This window comes from Sciurus vulgaris (genome assembly GCF_902686455.1).
Source record: "Sciurus vulgaris genome assembly, chromosome: 4".
Taxonomy (NCBI): domain Eukaryota; kingdom Metazoa; phylum Chordata; class Mammalia; order Rodentia; family Sciuridae; genus Sciurus; species Sciurus vulgaris.
In genome coordinates, this window is record NC_136464.1 from 57708832 (window position 1) to 57733538 (window position 24707).

The 24707-nt window shown below is 49.0% G+C and overlaps 1 protein-coding gene across 1 annotated transcript in view; it reads right to left on the bottom strand.

Annotated features, from left to right (window-relative positions):
• The window catches only part of HK1 (hexokinase 1), a 74201-nt gene that overhangs the window by 38345 nt on the left and 11149 nt on the right, over positions 1 to 24707 (bottom strand). Inside the window, exons 2-3 of the mRNA XM_079135775.1 lie at positions 16571 to 16733; positions 4272 to 4420 (exon numbers count right to left, since the gene is read on the bottom strand). Coding sequence (XP_078991901.1) covers positions 4272 to 4420; positions 16571 to 16733 — 312 coding nt within the window. The remainder of the gene's footprint in view (positions 1 to 4271; positions 4421 to 16570; positions 16734 to 24707) is intronic.

The window sequence follows — 24707 nt, forward strand, 5'->3', positions numbered from 1 at the left end:
ACTTCCACTGCCACCCTCATTTCTAACACCCTTGACTCATTTTCCTTGGTGTCTGCGTTTTCTCGCTCTACAATGCCTGTGTGAGAGCTATCCATGCTGCATGCATCTCTGTGGACTCTTCATTTTAGTTGCTACACAGTATTCCATGGTGTGAGTACTCCGCCACTTATTGACTACACTGCAATTTAAGCTGGCCTGCTCTACAACACACCTCTGATTAACAGGTGCACACACATCTTAGGAATCCACTAGGAAGAGCCCAGAACACTGACACACTAGCTTCTGCACAGGCAAGCTGCCAATGATGAGAGACTGGTCACCTCTAAATGTTTTGGATCTTCAAATAACTCCCCTCTTTTATAACCAGAACTGAAGACAGATTTCCATGTGTGTTCCAACCAGAGAAAAGCTTAGTAGAAATAAGAACCTCCCTTTTCTTTAGTGCTATGCCCCTATGAATAGAGCCTGTACGTATGTATGTCAGTCTTGGTAACCTCCTTGTCTTTTTCACAGGGCTATAGTGACACTAGACCTTCCTTATATATGGGACTAACACAGCCACCAGGCCTCTTGGTTCTCAGAAGAAAGCAGCGTTGAAAAGGCCAAACCACTCAGGCACATAAAGTAGCTCCAGTCAAGCTCAGAGGAGGCCACCTGCCTGAAGGGTTTCCTTGGAGGTGTGTCCTTGAGAGGGAGCCAGGAGTCATTGCTGCCACTCCCAAGTTCCCCAGGTGCCCGACCCAGTTCTAAAGTCAAACTTAGGGCAAAAGAAACCTGATCCGTTTTGACTGAGGAGGGAGGCTTTGTCCTGAGCCACTCTTTTTCAGACAGCGCCGCATCTTTGAAGGGACACATGACAAACCTCCCTGGAGAACCCGGCTAAGCTTCTGGTGACCTATATTTCCGACTGATATAAACCCATTATTAAGTCGTGCTCATGCCCCCCGAGCCATCTGCACTCAGAAGCTCCTGCGGACTCCCCAGTGGCAAGCCAGGCAGAGGCGGGGAGGCTGCCCAGGAAGAGGCTGAAGCCCTAGTGCACAGGACACAGAAAACGAGTCACACGGCGGGCCTGCCAGATCCAAGCCAAGCCCAATCCCCGGAGCCTCGATTGAGAAGAAAAGGCCATTTCTGTGGAATTTCCACAACCCCGGGACTCTAGCTTGCTCAAGGAGGCAGGAAGCCAGCCCAGGGCTGGCCAGAGCCTGCAGTCCACCAGGAAGCAGAGAGGTATGACCTCAGGGTACCCTGTAGCATCTAAAGAAGCTTTAATGTTGTTCTTTCCTGACAAAATGCTTATTATTTTAAAGATATAGAGACTCAGAGACTCAGTCCCTCTGACCCAAGATGGCAATGGCTATGACAAAAAAATTCAATATTTATTATCCAAAATTCCCCCAGCTAAGGGATTTTTTTTTTTTTTTTAAATTGTGCACTGGGGATTGAACTCAGAGGCACTTAGCCACTAAGTCACAGCCACGTCCCTTTTTATTTTTTTATTTTGGAACAGGGTCTTGCTAAATTGCTTAGGGCCTCACTAAGTTGTTGAGGCTGGCTTCAAACTTAACGATCCTCCTGCCTCAGCCTCCCAGGTCTCTGGGATTACAGCTACCATGTCCAGCCCTGAGTCATGTTTTAATAATGTTGTATTTGTGCTTCTGATTTGTTAAAGCTTAAAATTACACTAAGGCTTTGAGGCACTCTGTGTGTGTGTGTGTGTGTGTGTGTGTGTGTGTGTGTGTGTGTGTGTTTAGAGGGGAGACAAGGATAAAGGGAAGAGCTGACAACTGGGGAATCTAGATGAAGGGGGTACAAAGGAGTTCCTTGTGCTTGTCTTAGAACTTCTCTGTAAGTTTAATAGTATTTCAAATAAAAGATTTAAAAATCTTAAAACACCCATATAAGCCAGGCGTGGTTACACATGCCTGTAATTCCAGCAGCTTGGGAGACTGAGGCAGGGGGAGCGAGTTCAAAGCCAGCCTCAGCAATCTAGCAAGGCCCTAAGCAACCTAGAGAGAGACCCTGTCTCTAGATAAAATATAATAATGGCTGGAGATGTGGCTCAGTGGTTAAGTGTTCCTGGGTCCAAAAACACAACAAAACACCCATATATCCCCCATGATTACAACCCCAAAATTCACCACTGTTCATAGTTCCTGAGTCTGAGCAGGTCCACAGGCAGGAGGAGGACCCTGGTCACCGGAATCCTCCAGGGTACAAGTCAAGAAGAGACCTCAGAAGGAAGACTCTCCGATACCAATCCTAACACCCGCCCAGCTTCCAGGGGAGAGGCTCCCATTTTGTCCCTGTTCTTCGTCTTCCCATCCTCTTCCCGTGTCCTCTGGTCTATTCTCCTTCCCTACATGGCCCTCACATTCCCTTGCCATCAAAATTTGTTTGAATAAATAAATAAGCAAAGATAAAAGACAGAGCCCTGCCTAGGCGTTCCAAGTTGGGGACACTATAACTTCTAGCAGTCAGATCACCCAAGCCCACATCCCAGTGGCTAGTTATTAGACAGCTGAGCTTCCAGGTTCCCATCCGTAAAATGGGAATGATAATAATACCTGCTTCATGAGGCTATTGTGATGATTAAATGCGTTAATACAAATAAAGTGTTTGTATCCCTGACTTGCGCAAGCACTATTAAGTATCTGTTGTAATGATACAAAATGATACCATCATCACAGAGGCAAAGGGAAGAAACAGAGGGCAGGAAACAAAGTTATCCTGAGACTAAGAGGGGAAGTTAGGGACAGAGACTGGAAGAGGGGGACTGTGGTTAAGAAGGAAGTTGGAGTGGGAGTCAATGTGGGGGACCCCTGAAGGAACAAACTCTGCCCCTGAAAGGCCAGGCCGGAGCCCACTGAGGATGTCTGCAGAGTGACGGTCTCAGTGAGGAAGGCACCAGGCTTAGGTGGTTCAACCCAAGAGTCACGGGAACAGAGGGTGACAGGCCAGAGAGCCTGTTGCCAAATGAAAGGACAATGTGCCCAACCTGACACCGCTGCCCACCTGCCAGAGGAGTGGTGCAGAGCCTCTGGGGCCCAGCAGTCAGTCGCCTGCCCACCCAGGTGCAGGGGCCAGTCACTGAAGTCCAGTAAAGAAGGGGCCATGGAGAACCGCCAGGCAGGGTCCCCAAGGACTAGTCCACACCTGGTTCAGTGGCAGGCTGTAAAGTGGCTGCAGTGATAGTGTCCCCTTCACTGCTCACTGTGATGGGGTCACAATGCTCTGAACCCCAACCCCAGCGAGTAAGTTGAAGGCTAGGATTAGCCCGTGTTTCCTGGACAAAGAAAGGCTGGGTGGCTGGTCCCTGGTCCCACCCACACTAATTTAGGAATAAAGTGGAGTTCAGAGGAGACCCTCCTGGGTCTCATCTCAAAGTCCATCCCAGAAACAACAGATCCGCTGGGAGAACTCAGTTGTGAACTTTCAGGGAACACACCCTCCCTACAGCAAACATCTGGCCAGCTCTGAACGGCACCCTGCACCACAGCCTTGACCAGGAGGAAGCACAACCAAGAGAGCTGGACGACCAGAGGAGAGCGGCAGAGCGCCTGCATGAACACCCAAGGAGAGTTCCTGAACGCTGGTCACGGGGCCCTGGGGAGCTAGGGACCCATTACTCACCACAACTGGACAGGCAGGAGAGGGTGGCGGCCCTTCCTGGACATGCCAATGGCCTGCAGCCACAGGACAGCAGCCTTCCCAGGGCCCAGGAGGAAGTGGGTCTCAGGTACAAGTGTCAGAGGAGGGAACCGTGAATTCCAAAGCAAGCCCTGATTCTCTCTTTGCTAGGCCAAGGTTGTACACAATGCTATGCAACCAGGACCCAGGACCCTTCGGTTTCCTGCCCAGCAAGGTCACAGTCACAGCCTACAGGAGTCTGGACTTTGACCAGAGGGTAAGGAGGTCAAGGACCTGGAGAAGGAGCATTTCCAGCCAAGGGCTGAGCTAAAGCTGCTGGGAACCACCCAGGATCCTCCAGGAATGAGAGATCTGCCCCACAGAGCGGCGAGGCCTGCCCTTGCACCCCTCACCCTGTGAAAGTCTGAGCCCCCACGCCCACCCGCCAGTGCACGCAGCACAGTCCAGCCATCCCGGCCGCCACATCCTTCACCAGGGGTCCTTAACACGTACACTAGGATGGCCTCCTTCCAGAGGCCCCCGTCAGGGGATCAGGACACCGGTGCTCAGAAGCCGGGTCCCTGGCAATGCCCCAGGGCATGCTGGCCCAGGAGGGCTGACCTACAAGAGAGGGGACCCACCTGACTTCCACTGCCGTGCACGATGCTCTCTGGGGTGTCGTAAGCCTCGGACTCCATGTGAACATTCTGGTTTTTCTCGTGATTCACTTGCACCCGCAGAATTCGAAAGGAAGACCCACCAAGATCCAGAGCAATGAAATCTCCTTTTTCTGTTTAGGGAGAAAACAGGTGTCTCATCAGACTCCAGCATCAGAAGGCCACATGTCACGCCCACTTCCTGGCCCTGGCCCTGTGTGCCTCCCACTAATGCACAGTGCTTTCAGAGAAAGCAGGAATCATACTGATCCCACCCAACCTCTGCCCTGTGGAGAAAAGAAACCCCATCCCAGACCAGCTCCCCAGGCAGAAAGGGCTTGGAGAAACCTGTCTTTTTTTTTTTTTTTTTTTTTTTGGTGGCGGGGGCTGGGGGAAGGTGGGACCAGGCACTCAACCACTGAGCCACATCCCCAGCCCTATTTTCTATTTTATTTAGAGACAGTGTCTCACTGAGTCGCTTAGTGCCTCGCCATTGCTAAGGCTGGCTTTGAACTTGCAATCCTCCTGCCTCAGCCTCCCAAGCTGCTGGGATTACAGGCGTGTGCCACTGTGCACGGCCTGTCTCCTGCTTCTGACCACAGGGAATGGAAGTACTGAATTAGGACAAAGTTCATTCCATCTTTTCTAACATCTTACCCAATTTCAAAAATAGCACCACTACCCACAAGTAAAACTCATACAGCATTTCAATTCAGAGAAAACCCTACACCTGAGGGCGATCCCATGCCCTGGGCTCCTTCCATAGGTTCAGACTGATCACTGCACAAGGCGGTTCTTACATTGTTGTGGTAAAATATACATAAAACCTACCAATGTAACCCCTTTTAAGAATACTGTTCAGGGCTACTAAGTACATTCACCATATTGAGCAACCATCACTATCCATTTCCAAACCATTTTCATCACCCAACAGAAACTCTGTAACTATGAAGTGATGACTCCCTATTTGCTGGCCCCGCCCCCAGTCTCTGGTAATCTCTGTTCTACTCTCTCTAAAATTTGCTTATTCTGGATATTTCATCTAAGAGGAATCATGTACCATTTGTCTTTTTCTGACTGACTTCTTCCACTTGGTGTAATGTCTCCAAGGTGCATCCAGGCACCCATGCTTCCCCATACCCAGGTCAGACCACCAATTTGCACATCAGGACTGCTACTGACCTCCGCATAAAAACCTAGATCCATACAGAAAAGATGTGCTGTCAGCATACTGACATCTTCTCAGGCTGAAATCACTCAGGGGCCTAAAACTTCAGAAAGGGTCATTTCTCTATTTTCTCCTACACAGAGCAAGCCATAAAAATTTTGGGATGGAGGTAGGGAGAATGTCCTTCCTCTACTGAGGCCAGGAAACAGCCTCAATCACCAGAGATGGCCCTCTGGATTCCCAACTAAACCAACTGAGGCCACACATTGTCCATTGGCTTCTGCCCCCACCATGTATTTCTTTTTTTTTTTTTTTCTTTCTTTCTTTTTTTGGTACTGGGGACTAAACTCAAGGGCACCTAACCACTGAGTCACATCCCAGCCCTTTTTTATTTAGACACAGGGTCTTACTGAGTGCTTAGGGCCTTGTTAAGTTGCTGAGGCTGGTTTTGAACTCTTGATCCTCCTGCCTCAGCCTCCCGAGCTGCTGGGAGTATAGGTGCTGGGACTACCGTGCCTGGCTAGTCCATCTCTTCTTAGTAACATCCCCAAAGTTTAAGTCCCCCATCCAGGACCAGACTGGTTCTGTCATTCCTTCACAGATTTGTTGTTCTTTGTCTAAAACAATCTAAAAGTCAGGGTTGGGGTGTAGCTCCATAGTGCAGCAACTGCCCAGCAGCCCTGGATTTAATGGATCTCCAGCCATGCAAAAAAATAAAAATAAAAAAACAGACGAAAAAGAGAAAGGCCTCAATCCCACAAGAGTCAATACCAGACTGCTTTGAAGCATCTCCCTTACCCAGAGAAGGACCGTTATTATTATATTTTATATATCAGCATTATCGAAAGGTAGTTCACATGCCATACAATTCACCCACTTATAGTCTACAATTCAGTGGCTTTTAGTATTTTCAGAATTACGCAACCATCACCACAACCAGTTTTAGGAGCATTTTCTTCAACTCAAAAAACCCAGTATCCTTTATCACTTCCAAAAGCCCTCATCTCCCTCTGCCCCAGCATCCACCAATCTGCTTTCTGACTCTACAGACTTTCCTAGTCTCCATCTTTCACATGAATAGCATCATACAGAGTATGTGGCCTTTCACGACTGGCGTCTTTCCCTTGGCAAAATTTTTTTTTCTTTTTTTTTTTCCTTTTTCCCAGTACAAGGGGTTGAACCCAGGGACACTTAACCACTGAGCCACATCCCCAGCCCTTTTTTTTTTTTTTAAATTTTAAGACAGGATCTCACTAAGAGCAAAATGTTCTTAAAGTTCATCCCTTTTGGTATTGGTATTTCATTCCCTTTTGTGACCAAATAATGCCCCACTATATGGATATAGCACATTTTATTTATACATTCATCCACAGATGGTGGATACAGGGCATGTTTACATGAATAAAGCTGCTATGAACCGTGGTGTTTTTATGTGAACATATGTATTTCCCCTGAGCATGCAGAATTGCTGTGTCAAATGACAAATCCACATTTACTTTTTTGAGATATGGTCACTGTTTCCAAAAGAAGCTGCATTTTCCATTCCCATCTGCAATATTAGACATTTCCAATTTCTCTACGTCTTCAGCAACACTTGGGACTGTTTTTATTATTTGCATTTTCTCAATGACTAAGGATATCAAGTGCCTCTTCATGTGCTTATGCCATTTGTATATCTTTTTTGAAGATGTATCTATTCAGATCCTTTATCCATGTCTATTTTTCCCTTTGCCTGTTTTTAAAATTGCACTGGCTGTTTAGTGTTGAGCTGTTCGTTCTTTAAATATTCTAGATATGACCCACAAGTGTTTTCTTTTTTTTGAGGGATGAACTAAATTTTATATTTCAATAAAAACAGAAGTTAACTGGTCAGCTAATAAGTCAAACATGTAAGATAATAAGAACAAAATTTGATCTATTAGAGGAGGAACAATTTTGATAATTTGAGAATGTTGAAATGGAAATTCAGGTTTCTAATAACAAGCAGGTTTCCCCAATGTAGACTTTTTTTTTTTTTAATTTTAAATGTTTTATTCTTTTTTTTTTTTTTTTTTTTTTTTTTGCAGTGCTGGGGATTGAACCCAGGGCCTTGTGCTTATGAGGCAGGCACTCTACCAACTGAGCTATCTCTCCAGCCCATGTTTTCTTCTTAATAGGTTTTTTTTTTTTTTTTAAATACCAGGGACTGAACCACTGAGTCACATCCCCACCCCTCTTTTATATTTTTATTTATTTTATATATATTTATTTTATATTTTTTATATTTTATTTAAAGGTAAGTTCTTGCTGAGTTGCTTAGGGCCTCACTTAATTGCTGAGGCTGGCTTTGAACTTGCCATCCTCCTGCCTCAGCCTCCCGAGTCTCTGGGATTACAGGCGTGCAAGACCACACCTGGCTCTTGAAAGCATCTTGATACACAAAAGTCTTTTATTTTGATGAAGTGCAACTTTACCTTTTCTTTTGTTGTTTATACCCTTGGGGTTTGTATCTAAGACCCCATGGCCAAATCCAAGGTCACAAAGATTCACCCCTGTATTTTCTTTTAAGAGTTTTATGTTCAGCTTTCATTTAGGTCTTTAATCCATTGAGTTAATCTTTTGTATATAGTGTGAGTTAAGGGTCCAGCCTCACTCTTTTGTTTGTGGATATTCAGTGTCTCAATGTCATTTGTTGTTTCCCTCATTGAATAGTCTTGGCATCCTTGCCAAAAACCAACTGACCGTAAATGTCGGAGTTGGTTTCTGTACTCTCATTTTGGCTTCATTGATCTCTATATCTATCCTTCTATCAGTACCACTCAGTTCTGATTAGGTGTTTGTAGTAAATTTGAAATTGGGAAGTGAAAGTTCTCCAACTTTGTTCTTTTTTAAAGATTGTTTTGGGGTATTCTCAGTTCCTTGGGCTTTTTTTTTTTTTTTTTTTTTTTTATGTAATGGTTGCTTTTGGTTTTAAAAAAAAAAAAGGTATTCTCTTTTATCCTGTGGACACACTCTGTATTTGACTTCACTAAGCTGTGAGCTCTGACACATAGCTGTATTTCTGGAACTTAGAACGATATTTGGCATATGGTAAAAGCTCAACAATGAAGGTGTGAAGGAATGAACGAATGAACAAACCGAGGACTCCTGTGCACTAATTTCAGAGCTCCCTCCTAAATTTCACATGGAAAGGACTATAACGAAGGAAAGATTCCCTGCATTTGCCCTTGGGACCCAGGATAGCTTGCTATTTTTTCTTTCTTTCTTTTTTTAGTACTGGGGATTGAACCCAGTGGTGTTTAAGGACTGAGCCACATCCCCAGCCCTATTTTCTATTTTATTTAGAGACAGGGTCTCACTGAGTTGCTTAGGGCCTTGCTTTTGCTGAGGCTGGCTTTGAACTTGCGATCCTTCTGCCTCAGCCTCTCAAGCCACTGAAATTACAGGTGTGTGCCACCATCCCAGCCACCCAGGACACCTTGGAAGCTGCCTGACCACAGGGATCAGTGGCCCTGTTCATAATTAAAGGCGCCTCTGCTTGTGGTTCATGAAGCAAGAAGCAGTTATACCACTGGTTGGTTTTTTAAAAAACAGCTTTATTGAAATAGAATTCACATATCAAACAATTAATCTATTTAAAAAATGTACAATTCAGTGATTTTCAGAATATTTACAAAGGTATGCAACCATCTAATTTTAGAGAATTTTCATCATTGCAAACGAAGTCCTGTGTTCATCAGCAGTCACTCCCGTCCTGTAGCAAGCTCTAACGTGCTTCTTGTCTCTATAGAGTTCCCTATTCTGACATCTCATATAATATGTGGTCCTCTGTGTCTGGCTTTAGCATGACAGGGTTTTTTGCTTTCCTTTGTTTTGTTTTGCAGTACTGGTGATTGAACCCAGGGGTGTTTTATCACTGAGCTCCATCCCCAGTTCTTATTTCTTTATTTAGAGATGGGGTCTTGCTAAGTTGCTTAGGGCCTGGCTAAATTGCTGAGGCTGGCCTTGAACTTGAGATCCTCCTGCTTCAGTTTCTTGAGTAACTGGGATTACAGGCGTGCACTACCACACCTGGCTATAGCACATTCAAGGTCATTTATGTGTGACATGCACCAGTGCTTCATTTCTTTCAATGAATTAACTATTATATGATAGAGAGATACCATGTGACATTGCTGTTTTAAAATTATTTCCACAGTCCAAAGGAAAGAGGCCAAGGCAAAAGGCTGGGAAGCAGGTATCAAAGATTTATGGGAAATTTTGAGCCTTACTTTGGGTGTTGTTCAAATCAGTTTAAGGCTCTTCCTAGGTTCCCATCAGAATCCTAACCTCATGTACCTTATACCACCACCAGGTTAAAAACCTGAATTCAGTATGAAGTGGCTCCTCTCAGGCAGGTGAGTCACTAGAATGCAAAAAACACTTTATTTTACTATCAGTTTTCACTCTCGGAGCCTTTCTCTACTGGTCACTAAGTATTTTATAAGCACCATTTTAGTTCTATCCTACCAACCTAATAAACAGGTATGTCATGGTGCCCATTCTACAGATGAGCAAGTAAAGGCAGGGAGGGGTTAGATAACTTGCCCAAGCCCACAACCAGTGAGTGGCAATGTCAGAATTTGACTATAAAACCCAGTTTCATAACCATGAACTCTGACTCCTGAATAGAGCTCAGGGACAAAGATCCCCAGGCATGGGATCAGAGTGAGATTTCTGCATAGCAGCAACAGTTATGGATCTTTTCTGGGGCTCCTCAACATCCACAATTCTTTGAGGCTTTTCAAATTTTTTTTTTTTTTGCTTTGTTCTCTAATAAAGAAAATGAAACAGAATCTGGTAAACAACTACAGACCACTCAGGCTGAGGGAATTCACAAGCGCGAATCCTATGCCAGGATGGAATTATGGGAACTTTTCCTTTTAACGTTTTTATTTAATGAGCTCCTTCACCACTGAATGTTTAAGTAAATATCTGTTTCGTGTTTTACACTGGCTTTCCATCACAACTTCAGTTTTGTAAAGGAACCCAGGGACTTGCGCAAGCTAGGCAAGCACTCTGCCACTCAACTCAGCTACGTCCCCAGCCCCATCATAACTACAACAGCAAGGAAAAGCCTTCAGTCACAGCATGGTCTCATTTTCCCATGAATTAGACAAAGCGGGTTTTCTGTCACTAAAGGTACAGGTGATGGGGCTGGGAAGCCCTGTGATTTCTCAGTGCCCAGGTTGACAAGCAGCCAAGAGTCTGCAGCCTCTCATCTAGGAAGGGGACAGCTCTGCAGCACCTCTGCAGGTTCCAGGCCTGAAGTTTTTCCAATAGGATACTCAGCTGGCTGGAGATCAGGGAGCAGCCCAGGCAAGGCCAGTACACAGGGCTGGCCCACATTTCTGTGGTCTGCTCAGCCTTTCCAGGTAAGCCCAGGTCAGTGGGGTCCCAGAGAGATAGAGTCAGAGCTGAAAGGGTGGCTATAAAACGCCAGGACAAAGCCACCAACCAGACTCTTCACACACCGGCAAGTGGGAGTGATGGGCTTTCGAGGGGCCTTGATCAACAGCCACAGGTGGCAGTCACGAGGGATCTCTTTCAGCAGACCCCTCCCTGAGCAGGGGTCCTGGTTCTACTGGAAGGCATGCTTCGCGACTGCTAAGGAAAGGGGGGCTGCAGCTTAGGAAACACTGGACAAGCATTAACTCACCTCGCCTCCTGGGTCTTATGGATAAGGAAACTCCAACCAAACCAGGTGAATGTAAAAATTAGGGTCAGGGCTGTGGCAAGGCCAGGGTTGACCCCACCCTAATCTCAGACTTGCAAATATTGAGATGCTTATTGTTTTTTATATGCATCTTGTCTTCTCAGTTGGATGAGAAGTAACTTGGAGACAAAAGCAATGTGATGACCTGCCAACCTCCCTCTCCTGAGTGCCCAGCCCCACAGAAGGCAGGCAGTCGGCAGGTAGGCAGCTGGCTCAGTAGGGCCTACGGGCCAGTGGCATGCTGTTGGCTCCTAGAGGACCCAAGGAATGATTCTGGAAAGGTCAATGAGATTTCTGGTAAACTCTGTTGGATGTCTACCCACTTCCTAAGACTGGGGGTGGGACTGACCACCTGCTCCAGCTGGGAACCGGGAGCATCCAGAGTCACCCATCTCAGTCATCCTGATCAGTTCAGGATGGACACGTGGCCCACTCAGCCAGTCATGGCCCTCTCCAAGACTGTCACAGGTGCTATGGGGAGCTCTCTGGCTGGAATCCCTAGCTCGGAGGTGAGAAGTGTCAGCCGAGGCTTCGGGGACCACCTCTGCAGTTGTAAGGAAGAGGTACCCAGGGATGAAGTCAACACAAGGGAAAGCAGGACTGACAGTGAAAGACACAGGAGCTCACGGACACAGAGGCCGGACACAGAGGCCGACAGACAACTGGACTTCTCCGCTGCAGGAACCTAGAATTTCCCCATTTTTGCCTAAACGGATTTGAATTCTTTCAGCAACAACTAGAAGGCTCCCAGGTTCCATATTCTTTATTTAGAGAAGGTGTTCCCTCCAAATACCCACTTTCCCTGTACAACAAAGGGAACATACCACCCCTTGTACTTCAGGTTGGTTCAGGTACAGTCACCCATAACAGAGGAAGCAGTACTGCAGCCTGGAAGCTCCCCCACTTCGCGTGGGGTGGGGTGTCAGGATGGAGGTAAGAAAGCCTTCTCCCAAAACATCACAGAAGGTCGATGAGCTGTTAAAAATTCTGCACCCTTCCTCCAGGGCCTGGGCTCACACATTTAGGCCCAATGAGTGGGGTCCTTGACTATCTGCGTCAGTTAGGAAAGGCCCCCAAAGAATTCTTACCAAGCCAGTTATAAACTACACTGATGATGTGGATGATATGACCCACTGGAAATCTTACAGTGCGTTACAGTTTCCAAAGTACCTTCGCTTGGTCCTGATGACAGTCTTGAGACACAGCAGGGGCCATCAAGCCCATTTTACAGATGAGGAAATGGAGGCTCAGAGAAGCAAAGTGACTTCCCCAATATCAGACAGAGAGTGAGTGGCAGTGCCAGAGATGTATCCAGCATTCTATATTTTTGCTACATTTACTTTTTCTCCTTTAACTAAAAGTCGACAGCAGTGGATTTTCCTCCAACTTCCTCTTCAAATCTGTGGTCTCAAAAATGCCTTCCTGGCCCCTAGGGCCTCCTGCCTGCCGCTTCTCCCGCCAGGACCCATTCCCGCCCAGGAAGGGACAACCATTCTTCGAGAGAATGCTCATTAAACAAAACACCTGAAGGGCCCTGGCAACTCTCTCCTTTCTAATGACAGCCGTCATTACCAGCAAATAATGGAAAACAAACACGGGGACAGATGTCTCTCGAGTGCGGCCTGCGCTGGACTACTGGGTAAACAGAAATCCACCTCCGTGAAGTGCCTACCTTTGCCCTGTGCTGTCAACGAGCCCCGCCACATTCCCTGCCATCTGCAATCCAGCCCCTGCCGAGAACTCCACACCTTCATCAAAACCCACCAGAAGACTAGGCAGGCAGATTTCAGATGGAGGCACCTTTTGGGATAAGCCAACCATCTTTCCAGACAGAAAAACTGAGACAACCTAACACCAGAGGAAGAAAAGGCCAAGTATTTTTTTTCCTTTGGCTGGAACACAGGACTATTTATATTCAGGGCCCCAAAATAACTATGACCACAATATAAATCATTCGGTTTGCATGAAAATAAGATAATGGGACATCCCAAAGCTTCCAGGAAATATTTGTTTGCTTCTCTTTGGGTAAAGAACATGCTAGAAACCATGAGGGAGAAACAAATGTTCAAATTTATACACCCTCAGATAGCTTGCTACAACATCCTTCGTGATAAATGAGAGGAGGTCAAAAGGGAGGTTTCATGAATGAGCCACAGTTGGCGAAGTCTACCGAGAAAAAAAAATTACTGTCCATAATACAGTGTCCAAAGGGGGGGAAATTAGTTTAAAATGGGCCGATACATATCAGAATGTATGTATCAGAGGTCTTCGTGCATCTTTCTGAAAAGTCACTAGAATTCCAAAACTGAGTCCATTCCCCCACAGTCAAGATCAGCAGGAGAGGAAAGGTGTGTTTCCTCCTTTGCCCTGGAAATCACATCTTCACGTCACAGGCTAGGGCATTTTTCCACCGAATGAGATCTATTTGTCCTTCTGTGGTTTGGGATTATCACTAAATCTGTCTCTGACTAATTACTACAGTCAAAGCAGTGATTAACGCTTTAAAAAGGGACCAGCAGCATGGCTTCCGAGCAAGGAGACCTGCATTCCGATCACTCCAGGAGACCTCCTGGTTCTTTGAGGGTGAACCCCGAGCCAGGGCAAAGCATGGGGGAAGCCCCTTCCTTCACAAAGAGGCAGAGGTCAGACGCGGTCAGGTATCTGAGACCTTGGCCTTAGTAGCAATGTCTCTGGCTGTAGGGACCATTCCAAGCAGAGTGTGGGCCCCAGGGCATATGAACTGAGCCTATCCATATCAGGAACAGTCACAGGGGAAAGGCTGTGTAGGATCTGTTTTAAATTGTACTATTCCCCTAAAAAGATACATTGGAGTCCTAACAAGCCCCCACCCGTGAAATGGAGGCTTTGCAAATGTGATGAGTTAAGGAGAGGTCACTGGCTGAGCCTCGTCCAATGACTGGCATCCTCAGAACAAGCTACAGGGACTCACCCTGCTGTGCACTGAGGGGTGGGGAGTCCCTGAGGTTCAGGCCCTTTCTCATCTTTTGTCCTCCACACAGGTTTGTGCCCCTGAGAGACCTACACAGCACCTATCAGCACTGGAGGAGACAGAGGCTCAAAAGCGGGGCCCAGGTGGCTGGCTCCAATTCCACAAGCCTTCGACAGTGTCCCCAGCTCGGGCCTACAGCCACACAGCTCATCACGGTGACTCATCATGTAAGGCTCCGATGGTGAGAAACACCTTTATTTGATGTAACACTAGCAGAGAAAAACTGCTGCCGATAACAATTACAGGTGTAATTATTAAACAAAATAGTCCTGATTTCAGAGATAGTCAAAAAAAGAATGAGTGTTTCAAAACAGATGAAATGTGATAGCACATGTTGGGGGGAAAGGCAATTAGGCCAAGTTAAAGAGGTTTCTTTCCTACAGGGCTGCTCAAGGCCATTAGTGGGTTATATCTACTATGTTTTCTTTCTTTCTGGTTTTGTTTGTTTGTTTGTTTTGGGATTGAATCTAGGGGCCCCTGACCACTGAGCCACATCCTCAGCCCTATTTCATATTCTATTTAGAGACATGGTCTCACTGCGTTGCTTAGGACCTCACTAAGTTGCTGAGGCTGGCTTTGAACTCCCAATACTCCTGTGTCAGTCTCCTGGGCCGCTGGGATTACAGGCACGCGCCACCAAGCCCCGCACTATCATGAAGCTTTAAGAGGGAACTAGAAAATGTGGTATTTCCCCAATGACTATGAGTTCTGGGCCTTGTTTCGAGGAACAACTGAAGGGGCAAGTGGCTAGATTACTAGCACACTTGGAGACCCTGGACACTGTAAATGAAGAATAAGGGAGAAGGCCCCCCTACTAACTCAGAGTCCTCGTGGGACGGCAGGTTCAGGAGGGAAGGGAAGGTACCTGCTCCTCCTCCTTCCATGCCTGCCCTGGGCTGCTCGCAAAGGACCAGGTGCATGCCGGGATCAGGTATCCTTCGGAGATCTCCCAAGCCAAGCCCAAGCAGAAGCTCCCCTGGGGCTGCCCACACCGCCTCCTCCTCCTCCTCTTCTCTCAGCAAATCCATTAGTCCTGGGACGGCTCCTATGTTCCCAGGTGTGGATGCCGTCCAGGGCTGGGAAAACATGCAACTGATCTAGAAGGGTCTACCTCCCCTAGCCCCAGGCATGAGAATACACCAGGGCACTCCGGACTCAGGTCACTCTGGTGGCCAGAATCCACTTAGGACTTCTTAAAAAGCTCATCATTAGTAACCAAAAGCTCAAAGTGAACAAAAGGAAAGAGGTGGAGTCCGTTATACAATAGCCAAAGAAATGTCACCGGTGTAATGCCAATGTGCGTGCATGAGGCAAAGCCCATCCGCACCCACACAGCAAATGGCACGCGCCCCTCCCTGGGTCCCACACTACCCCAGGATGTCTGCAGGCCAGCTGTCAGCAGAGCAGGACTCCCCAGCTGCAGCCCGTGACAGCCAGCTGCAACAGCTGCGGCGTTCCCGGCTCTGTTGCACAGACTGCACACAAGCCGCTTTACACAAGAGCCCCCAGAGCAGGAAGAAGAGCGGAGCGTGAAGGCCAGGCACTCCCGGTGTGTACTCACAAGAAGTACCCAACTTCCTCGTGACCTCCCTCCCCGCGGCACGCAGTAGGGGGACTCCAGCCTGGGGCACCAACACAGCTCCCAGCGGGTTCCGGGGACGGGCCAAGACGCAGAACCCACCTCTGCAAACTAAAAACTATGGATTTGCTGGGCAGGACAGCTTCCACTGAGCAGGTCAGAGCCAAGGGCAGGGCTGATGCCACTCCTCTGGGAAGGGGCACTGACAAGCCTCAGGGAACCCCTGAGCTTCCCACTGTATCATGAGCCACAGGATGCAGACCGAGAAGATCTTTTTTTTTTTTTAATCCAACTCTACCTCCTTTCTTCATTTCTCTACTTTGAGGCTGTGTGGATTCAGCATCTAGAGGTTCGTTCAAATGGAAACTTGAATACCCCAAGTCCCAGACCCACCTGGCCACTAGGATGGCTACGTATCTGGGGCTCCACAGGGAGGGCTTGGTGCCCTGATTGAAAGAGTCTCCTAAAGTGAATCTTTGTTTCTTCTGGAGACATAAGAGCAACCCACAGAGCTTTCCACAAAGTCCAAACCATATTTTCAAAGCACCCCAAACCACCACACCGTCAGGTCAATAAGGGCAGGTCAGCCTTGTCCAACATGGTAACCCCAGTGCCTGGCGCATGGTAAATGCTCAGTAGACAGATAGATGGATGGATCAATCAATCAACGGATGGATGGGTAGATGGGAGAACAGAGGATCTGGTGAATAAACGTATGAACTCACGAAAGGTGGAAGGACGGTTTCAGAGAACATTCAGCCCTCAGAGCCAGTTCTCCGGGTGAGAGACTCACCTGAACCATCAGGGATGGACCTTACAAAGGTTGGCAACATCTTGACCGTGGCTGTTGGATTAAAATCCCGGGAGAGGCCATTCTTCATTTCCTTCCTGAAGCGTGTCATGATATCTATCAGAGTTTCATCGGAGAGCCGCATGGTATAGAGATACTTATCAATCTGGGGGAAGGAGAGAGGGAAGAGAGTGAGGCTGAGGCTGTGCAAGGTCATTTCGCTCAAGCCTCTCTGGAGGAGGACAGGGTAGGGTGAGGAACCTGTGGGCCCAAGACAATCCGGCTCCTTCAGGCACATCACACCACAGGAGGTCACTCAACTGCCACCAACCATGCCACCCAGAGCGGGTTTGCAAGTGTCCTGGGCCCCAGTTCCTCACCTGCAAAATGAACTAGACAACTCCACGGTCCTCTCCAACCCTTGAATATAACATGGAAACTGCCCACCAGTCCCCCAAGACACAATGGAGGCAAGTTTCCTCCAGCATAAGAACACCTCAAGTCTCTTCCCTCTGAGAGGTGCCTGGCTCCTTGTGGAGGACAGTGCCACGGAGGTTAAGAACAGGGGCTCCAGAGTCGGATTCAAGCCCAACCCTATTATTTAAAAGCTATGTGAATTTCTGTTTCCTTGACTGAAAACCTGAGACAATAAATAGAGCCTAACTCATAGGATGCTGTAAGATCAAAGAGACAGAGAGACATATAGAACATAGTATGTGCTCACTAAACATCAGCTATTGTTATTAACATGAGACAGTTGTACTGATGGGCTTCCTTGGGCATGACATCGAGAAAGATAGAAATGGTGGCCAAGGGGTTAGAACCTTCAGAGAACATGGGGTGGCAGGTCCAGAGCACAAAGACCAAACCCCACACTCAGCCTATAAGGAAACAGCCCTGTGCACATGTGCAGAGGAGGCCTGTGTGCCAGGGCCAACATGCCAATACCGCCACACAGACCACCCTGCCCTTCCTTCCACAGGACTCACCCAACCTGCTGCTCTTCCTGGGTTCCCCCTTCTCCTCAAGCTTCCCAACCTTAACTCTAGGCCCCTGGGCTATTATAGGTTGTTCTTTCTTCCTAGTATCTTCCCATTTATTCTCTCAAGAAGTATTTAACAGGGCAGAGGTGGGCGGAGTGGTGGAGTGCTTACTTGGCATGCGTGAGGTCCTGGGTTCCCAAGCACTCCCCAAAGAAGTGTTTACTGGGGGCCTACTATTCAACACTGGTCCAGTAGACAGTGTGAGGGAGGTCACTGGTCGGACCGTGGAGAGCTAAATCAGGCAGGGCCTGAGGAGCCACATAAACAAATTCAGACAAGATCCCAAAGCAAGGCGAGCCTGGGCACGTCCTCAACGAGAATCCTACATGAGCTGGTGTTCCTGAGAGAAGGAGGCGTCTCCAGGTGGAGGATGCGCGGGCGAGCAGGAGCAAGGACCTGCAAAAAGTCACACTGCCACCCCAGCCGGTGACGTTTTCCCTCCCACACTCCTCCCCCGCCTCAGGACTATCGACCGCGGACAGCACATCCCTTCTGACACCCCCTGAGATCCCCAGGAGCAGCCCTTGGAACGCCCCAGCAGCCGGCCCAGAAGAGGAGCTCAAGCCACGCTGGCTGCTGGAGTAACACTACTATCACACACACCTGCCGAGTGCTTTCACATCCAACGTATCATTTAACTTTCAAAATGACCCTGTCGGGCGGAAGCTCTCAATCCCCATTTTACAGATGCAAAACTGAGGCTCCAAGAAGCTAAAAGATTGGTTCAAAGCACACAGCCAGGGCAGTGAGGTCTCACTCCTGGGGGACACCAGATCCCCCTACTCTGCGACCTAAGGAAAGCTGTTGAGGTTTTCTAGCCAGAGAGAAGTTTCTAGAAAAGGCAGAGCTCTCCGTAGCTCCACAGCCACCCTGCCTAACTAAGGTGCAGTTCAGCACACATAAGAATGCTGACACTTCAGGAAGGCCATGTCAAACCCCAAGAGGGCCTAGAAGCTCCAGGGAAAAACAGAACAGGCATGGAAGGCAGCCTGGCCCCGCTGCATGGCGGCAGGAGGCTCCTCCTGCTCAGGTGCATGCATCACCACGGGGCACAAACCCCTCTTGAAGACACAGTGGAAACCAGAGTCAAAAGAGGGGTACAACTGGGGCAGAGCAGGAACTACAACTAGGCCTCCTGGAGCTCCAGTGAACGACAAGCCAAGGGCAGCCCTCTTGTCACTGGTCCTCAGTAAGTCAGCCAGGGCCACTGAACCAGCGTAGATTCTGGGCCAGGACTGGGCTGGCCAGGGCAGAAGTCACCTCCCAGGTATTCGGCTCCACTGCCAAGCCAGGCGACACCTGGTGCAGGACTCAGCGCCCTATGGACTGTGAGGCTTGCAGCGGCCCAGAAGCATCAGCACCAGAGGAGAGGTCATGTCAAGCCCACGGTGGAAACTCCCAGGAGCAGAGCACAGCCCCACACTGAACACCAGCCCTGCCTGGCCACCCGCTGTCCACGCGGGAATGGGTGGTGAGGAGAGGGAGGGAGCGAGGAGTCGGGGATCACTCACTCCAGCACATTCGCTCCAGGGCTCTGCAAGAACCCGAGTGGAAAGGGGGCCAAGGGCTTGGGAGCTGGTCTATGGTCCTTGCAATTTTCCTATTTCTGTTCTCTCTACAGATGTTTTCTTCTCTACCCCCACCTCTCTCTCTCTCTCTCTCTCTCTCTCTCTCTCTCTCTCTCTCTCACACACACACACACACATACCACACAAACACACACACACACTCACGTTTCCACTATCCTGTCCCACCCCTTAGAATGCGCCTTCTGCAGGGCGCAGTGAAGGCACACCTACAATTCCAGTGGCTCTGGAGGCTGAAGTAGGAGGATCGAAGAGTTCCAAACCAGCCTCAGCAACTTAGTGAGGCCCTAAGTGATTTAGTCAGAACTTCTTTCTAAATAAAATACAAAAAGGGCTGGGATGTGGCTCAGTGGTTAAGCACCCTGAGTTCAATCCCCAGTGTCCACCCCACAAAATGCTGCCTCCAAATCACTGTTGAGGTTTACTGATGCTTTCCTGACAAATGTTGGTGGCTAAAGAATCCCTCTTGTCCCTGCAACCCCACCTCACACAGATGACCAAGGGCCCAGCCCAGCACCTCTTCCGGTGGCCTCTCCTGCAAGCCTCAGCCTTGGAATGTCACAGACGGGAGCTCCCAGGAGCCATGAAAGGAACCCCTGGCCATCAAAGACTTACTCCCTAACATGATTCCTGATACAAGTGTGTGAGGTTCTGGTAAAACTGGTAGGCACACAGGGAGGTGCCAGGTCCCTGACGCCAGCAACACACACAGAGCTGGGTCCTGCAGATTCCGGCCAGAGACTGATGACAAGCAGGCCGCCCACGCAGCTCCAGCCTCTTCCACCACCCCTGCAGGGGTGAGCCTTCCATGAGGATGGAAGCCAAAGTGGATGCAGAGACCAGGCGCTCTTGCCCAAATACTGTCCAAATACTTGTCTTGAATAGTATTTCTTGCCAGGCATGGTGGTGCCCACCTGTAATCCCAGCAGTTCAGGAGGCTGAGGCAGGAGGACTGCAAGTTCAAAGCCAGACTCAGCAACTTAGCAAGGCTCTAAGCAACTCAGTGAGACCCCGTCTCTAAATAAAATACAAACAGGGCTGGGGATGGGGCTCAGTGGTTAAGACCCCTCTGGGTTCAATCCTAAGTTCAAGAAAAAGTATTTCTTGTGGACCAGGAGGGCCTTGACACCCTCAGCAGTTCCCAAAGCTCTCAGGCGAGAAGACATCAGCAGAGAGGCTGTGTTCTCCCTGCCAGGCCCTTAGTCCCAGAACCCACTGGCCCGCCCTGGGCTACACTCACAAACACTGCGGTGCCGACCCCAGCCCCACCTCCTGCCTGCAAGAGAATGTGCACAAGAAACAAATTCAAGACTGGACATGCCCAGACGAGCAGGCTGGTGGTGGCAGGAGTGCCAGTAACCACTGGCAACGGGGCATTGTCACCTCCCATGGAAGGGGCACAGTCATGGAAAATTTCACTCCCTCTCAGCCACTCTTGTGTGAGGGTCAAGGAGGCAGAGCAACAGGCATGACTGAAGCTGCTGCTCAGCACAAGTTTTTCAAATAAACTAACTTTCTTTTTTCTTTTGGTACTGGGGATTGAACCCAGAGGCGCTTACCCACTGAGCCACATCCCCAGTCCTTTTTATATTTTATTTAGAGACAGGGTCTCCCTGAGTTGCTTAGGGCCTCGCTAAGTTGTCGAGGCTGAATTTGAACTTGTGATCCTCCTGCCTCAGCCTCCCAAGATGCTGGGATTATAGGCATGCACCACCAGGGCCCAGCTCAGAGGAACTTTCTGAGCAAGACATCACTTGCATAGGAAGTTGGGGAGCCAGCAGAGAAGGGTAAAGAAGGCTGTTAGCTTATGGGCAGAGTGGATGTTTCAACATCAGATTCACTTCCCTTTCCAAGGAGACTGAGCCAGGAGAGAGCGGTCCCGGGTGCTGCTTAACATCATTCATAATCGCTCACATGTGCAGAGGCCTTGAGGCCTCTGCCATTCATACTCAAGATGTCACACATTCTATCCGATTTGAACTTCACAGAAAGAGGTGAAATGAGCTTGCGGGTGCCAAGTGCCAGACAGGAAGCAGGCATTTGAATATGTTGGTTCCTTTATTCTTGTCACTACGATCCGGTGAGAGAGGCAGGATAGATAGCATTAACGCCATTTCAGAGAGGAAATTGAAACCCATGACTCATGCACAAGCACATGGTTTGTAAGTGGCAGCAGGATCCAGATTCCAGGTCTTGAAACCCCTCACTGGGGTTTCTCCTTGAGCATTTCCACTTTTTCTCATGGGTTGGAAAGAACAGGGGGGTGTAAACAAAAATAACTGGGTTCAAATCCAGGTTCTGCCATTTATTAGCTGTGTGATTTGGGACAAGTTATTTAACCTCTCTGAGTCATGCTTTCCTCACTTTTAAGATGGAGATAATAATAACTCCACCTTAGAGGGATATGGGGAGGACCTTAATAATGTGCCTATAGCAAAATAAGCATTGATGGCATTTCCTTCCCCACCCCTGAGCCATATAACCATGTGTCCCCAATGACTTTGACAGAAATGCCTTTAAAATGCATCTATTACAAATGCAATTGACCCACTTTGCAGAAAAGAAAACTACAACTATGAGCCTGAAAACATGGCAAAAGGAAGATTCTGGAAAAATTCCTCTGAAACATTTGCACTGCTTTCTTGTTTTTTTAATAAACAACAGCAGTAATCTACTTTCTTTTAAAAATATTCAAACACACAACAATGCATAAAAGAAAGAAGGATGAATTTCCCGCCAAGACCCCCAGAAATACATCCCTCCCAAAAGAACTTTTCTCCAGGACCAGTTAGTTTCCCAGCTAAACACTCACACATACAGATTTTAGTTTTTAAATTTGTTTCACAAAACTGGAATCATATAAACACCTACTCCTTAACTCCACCTCCCTATTTCCCCTGCAAACTGCCACTAAGACTTGCACTAGGAATCATAGTTAAGATTCCTCAGGACCCAGCCTGCGTAGCTGTCAGGACACCAGATGGGACAATGCAGACACTGGCATCTGGCTGCTGGCTCTGCCATCTGGGCAGCACCTCAGTCTTCCCATCCATCCTGTGGGTGTGTCCACATGACCTGACCTATAAAGGCCTTGCTGCTCTGCACAGCACTTTCACCTACTGGTCCTTAAACCACCCTATCTGGAGAAGCCAGGCAGGCATGGTCACTTCCAGTGCCCCAAGGAAGCACTGGAGGCCAGAAAGGTTGCTCAGTTGGCCGAGGTGACCTGCTGGTCGTTGAGAGAACTGGGGCGGACACCAAGTTCCCCAATTCCTGGTCCTGTGCTCCTTCCTCAAAGTCCAAGGAGAACCAGGCTGGGGGCTCCTCCCTGGAGCAGCAAGACTCAGGCAGACGGGTGGCATTAGTGCCACAGCTCCAGGCCCCAGTGCCTCACAGAAAGCACACACAGGAGTGTTCGTTCAGCCTCCAGTGGGGATCAGACCCACTACAAGCCACCTACCTGATCCTGTCCCCATTCACACAACCCTGGGAAGGAAGCCAAAGGCCCCGACCCACCCGCCCTGCACTGTCGTTGGTCCAGCCCGGGGCTTCTGGACTCCTCTTCCTGCCTGCACAGGGCTCCTCCAGCTGCCCAGGCTAACCTCACGGCTGCGATGGCAGCCAAGGAAACCAATTTCTGTCCTGCCCTTGGTTGCCACTCTCTGAGCAGGGAAGGAGATGGCCATGGGGGAGTATCCTGGACAGCAGCCATCAGTTCCCAGTACCCTCTCATGCTGCCAGGGCCCCGACAGTGATTCCATATCCTATGGGTCTTTCCTCACACAGCCACCATCCAATGGCCTCTCTGACCTTCATCATTCCTCCCAAAGCCCCCTCCACACTCACCTTCTGCAGAGCAGATGCCATAATCCGCCCGGCCCCACACGGCCCACTCCTCTCCTCAGCATCCCCTCGGCCTTAGGTTTCCACCATATAGGAGTCAGTGGGCCCCAGTGGACATGCTGTGGTGAGTGTCTTTCTTGGGTGCTGCAGGGATACATGCATGGCCCACGCCTCTGCTAAACCATGAGTGTGCGGGGTGCAGGGGCCATACCTTCCAGGCCCTTTGTGTGCCCCCAAGTCCTGAGGATGGTGCCACGCGGTGCTCCTGGGCTGAGCTGGGTGGCTCCTCTGCCGGGCGGGAGACCTCTGGTGACGCCTAGCCCAGGAAGGTCTCAGAGGGTTTGCTGGCTCAGATAAGGCCTAATGACTCTTCCTCCCCAAACGGCCCAGCCCTTTTCCCCAAAATCAGCCCTCTCTGAGGTGCAGCGAGTTCCAGGCCTTCTTGGAACCCCTTCCTTCCCTTCAAAGCATCTCCCTTGCTGGCAGAGTCCCAGAAGGACAGAAGGGGCACTAAAGATAATCAGGGTTCTCATGTCCATATTTGAGCTTGTGGGAGACTGCTAAATTATCTGCAGGTCACCTGAGGAAGTGTACTTGGGAAAATAAATTCCACTGCAGAGGCTCCTCAGGGAAAGACCCACTGCAAATATCTCCAAAGCCAAAAAAAAAAAAAAAAGACCTGTTGGCATGCCATGCCAGGGTGGTTCCTTTCACGGCTCCTCTTCCAGGTCGGGCACCTCTGGTATCACACTACTCATGCATCTGAACTGTTCCCTTTTAAAGATTGTGAACTAAACGCCACATACTATTCACAAAACTGCTCACAACCAATCAGGAGGAGCACCAGATCCCCATTCTCAACAAGGACACTGAGGCACTAGGAATGGGAATGTGGACAGGCCCTGGTCCAAATCTGCACAGCTTCTAAAGTGGCCGAGAGGGACTTTCATTTTACATAAGAGGAACCTCAGCCTTCACAGTTAAGCAGAACTGTCCCCAAGTACCAAGCAGCCAGGGCAGCACAGGCTTAGGACCCCAAACAGAGCTCCTGCCCTTATTTCTCAGACTCTCTGCCCGTAAGGCCCTGAGGTCACCCCCAAGGTCCACCAGGTAACCTTGCCACACATTAATATGAGCTTCCAGGCTGGTGAGAGCCCAGGGAGAGAACAAAGCTGTCACATTGAACTAGCTAAAAATACTGGAGGCTCCCGTGCCTCACAGGGAAGCAGCGGCCCTGGAATGTGGCAGGGCAGGAAGCACAGGCTTCGTTCTCAGCCTCCCGCGTAGATGGCTTGGGAGAAGGCCAGCCTCCAGATTCACAATCCCCAATATCCCAGGCCCTCCTGTCAGAAGAAGAAGGACATCTGAAGAGCAGACAGGCCTACTTTCCCCATGAGAAAACCAGACCCTCGAGCTGGGGGTCCCAGGTCCTGCAGCAGTGGAAATTGAAAGCCCATGGGCCACATCCAGCTGCATTGCCCCCATGACCCTAGCAGTGACAAACATTCATGTTTCCTTCTGTCTTCACAGGTGATGGACACACCAGCTCCAGAGCACTTTGAGTTTTCAGAATGCAGGCATTTCACACACCCATGGTGGCATCTGATCTGACCATCTGACCAGGGAACATGGACATGCAGATGGACCATGAGCTCTCACACACAGAAG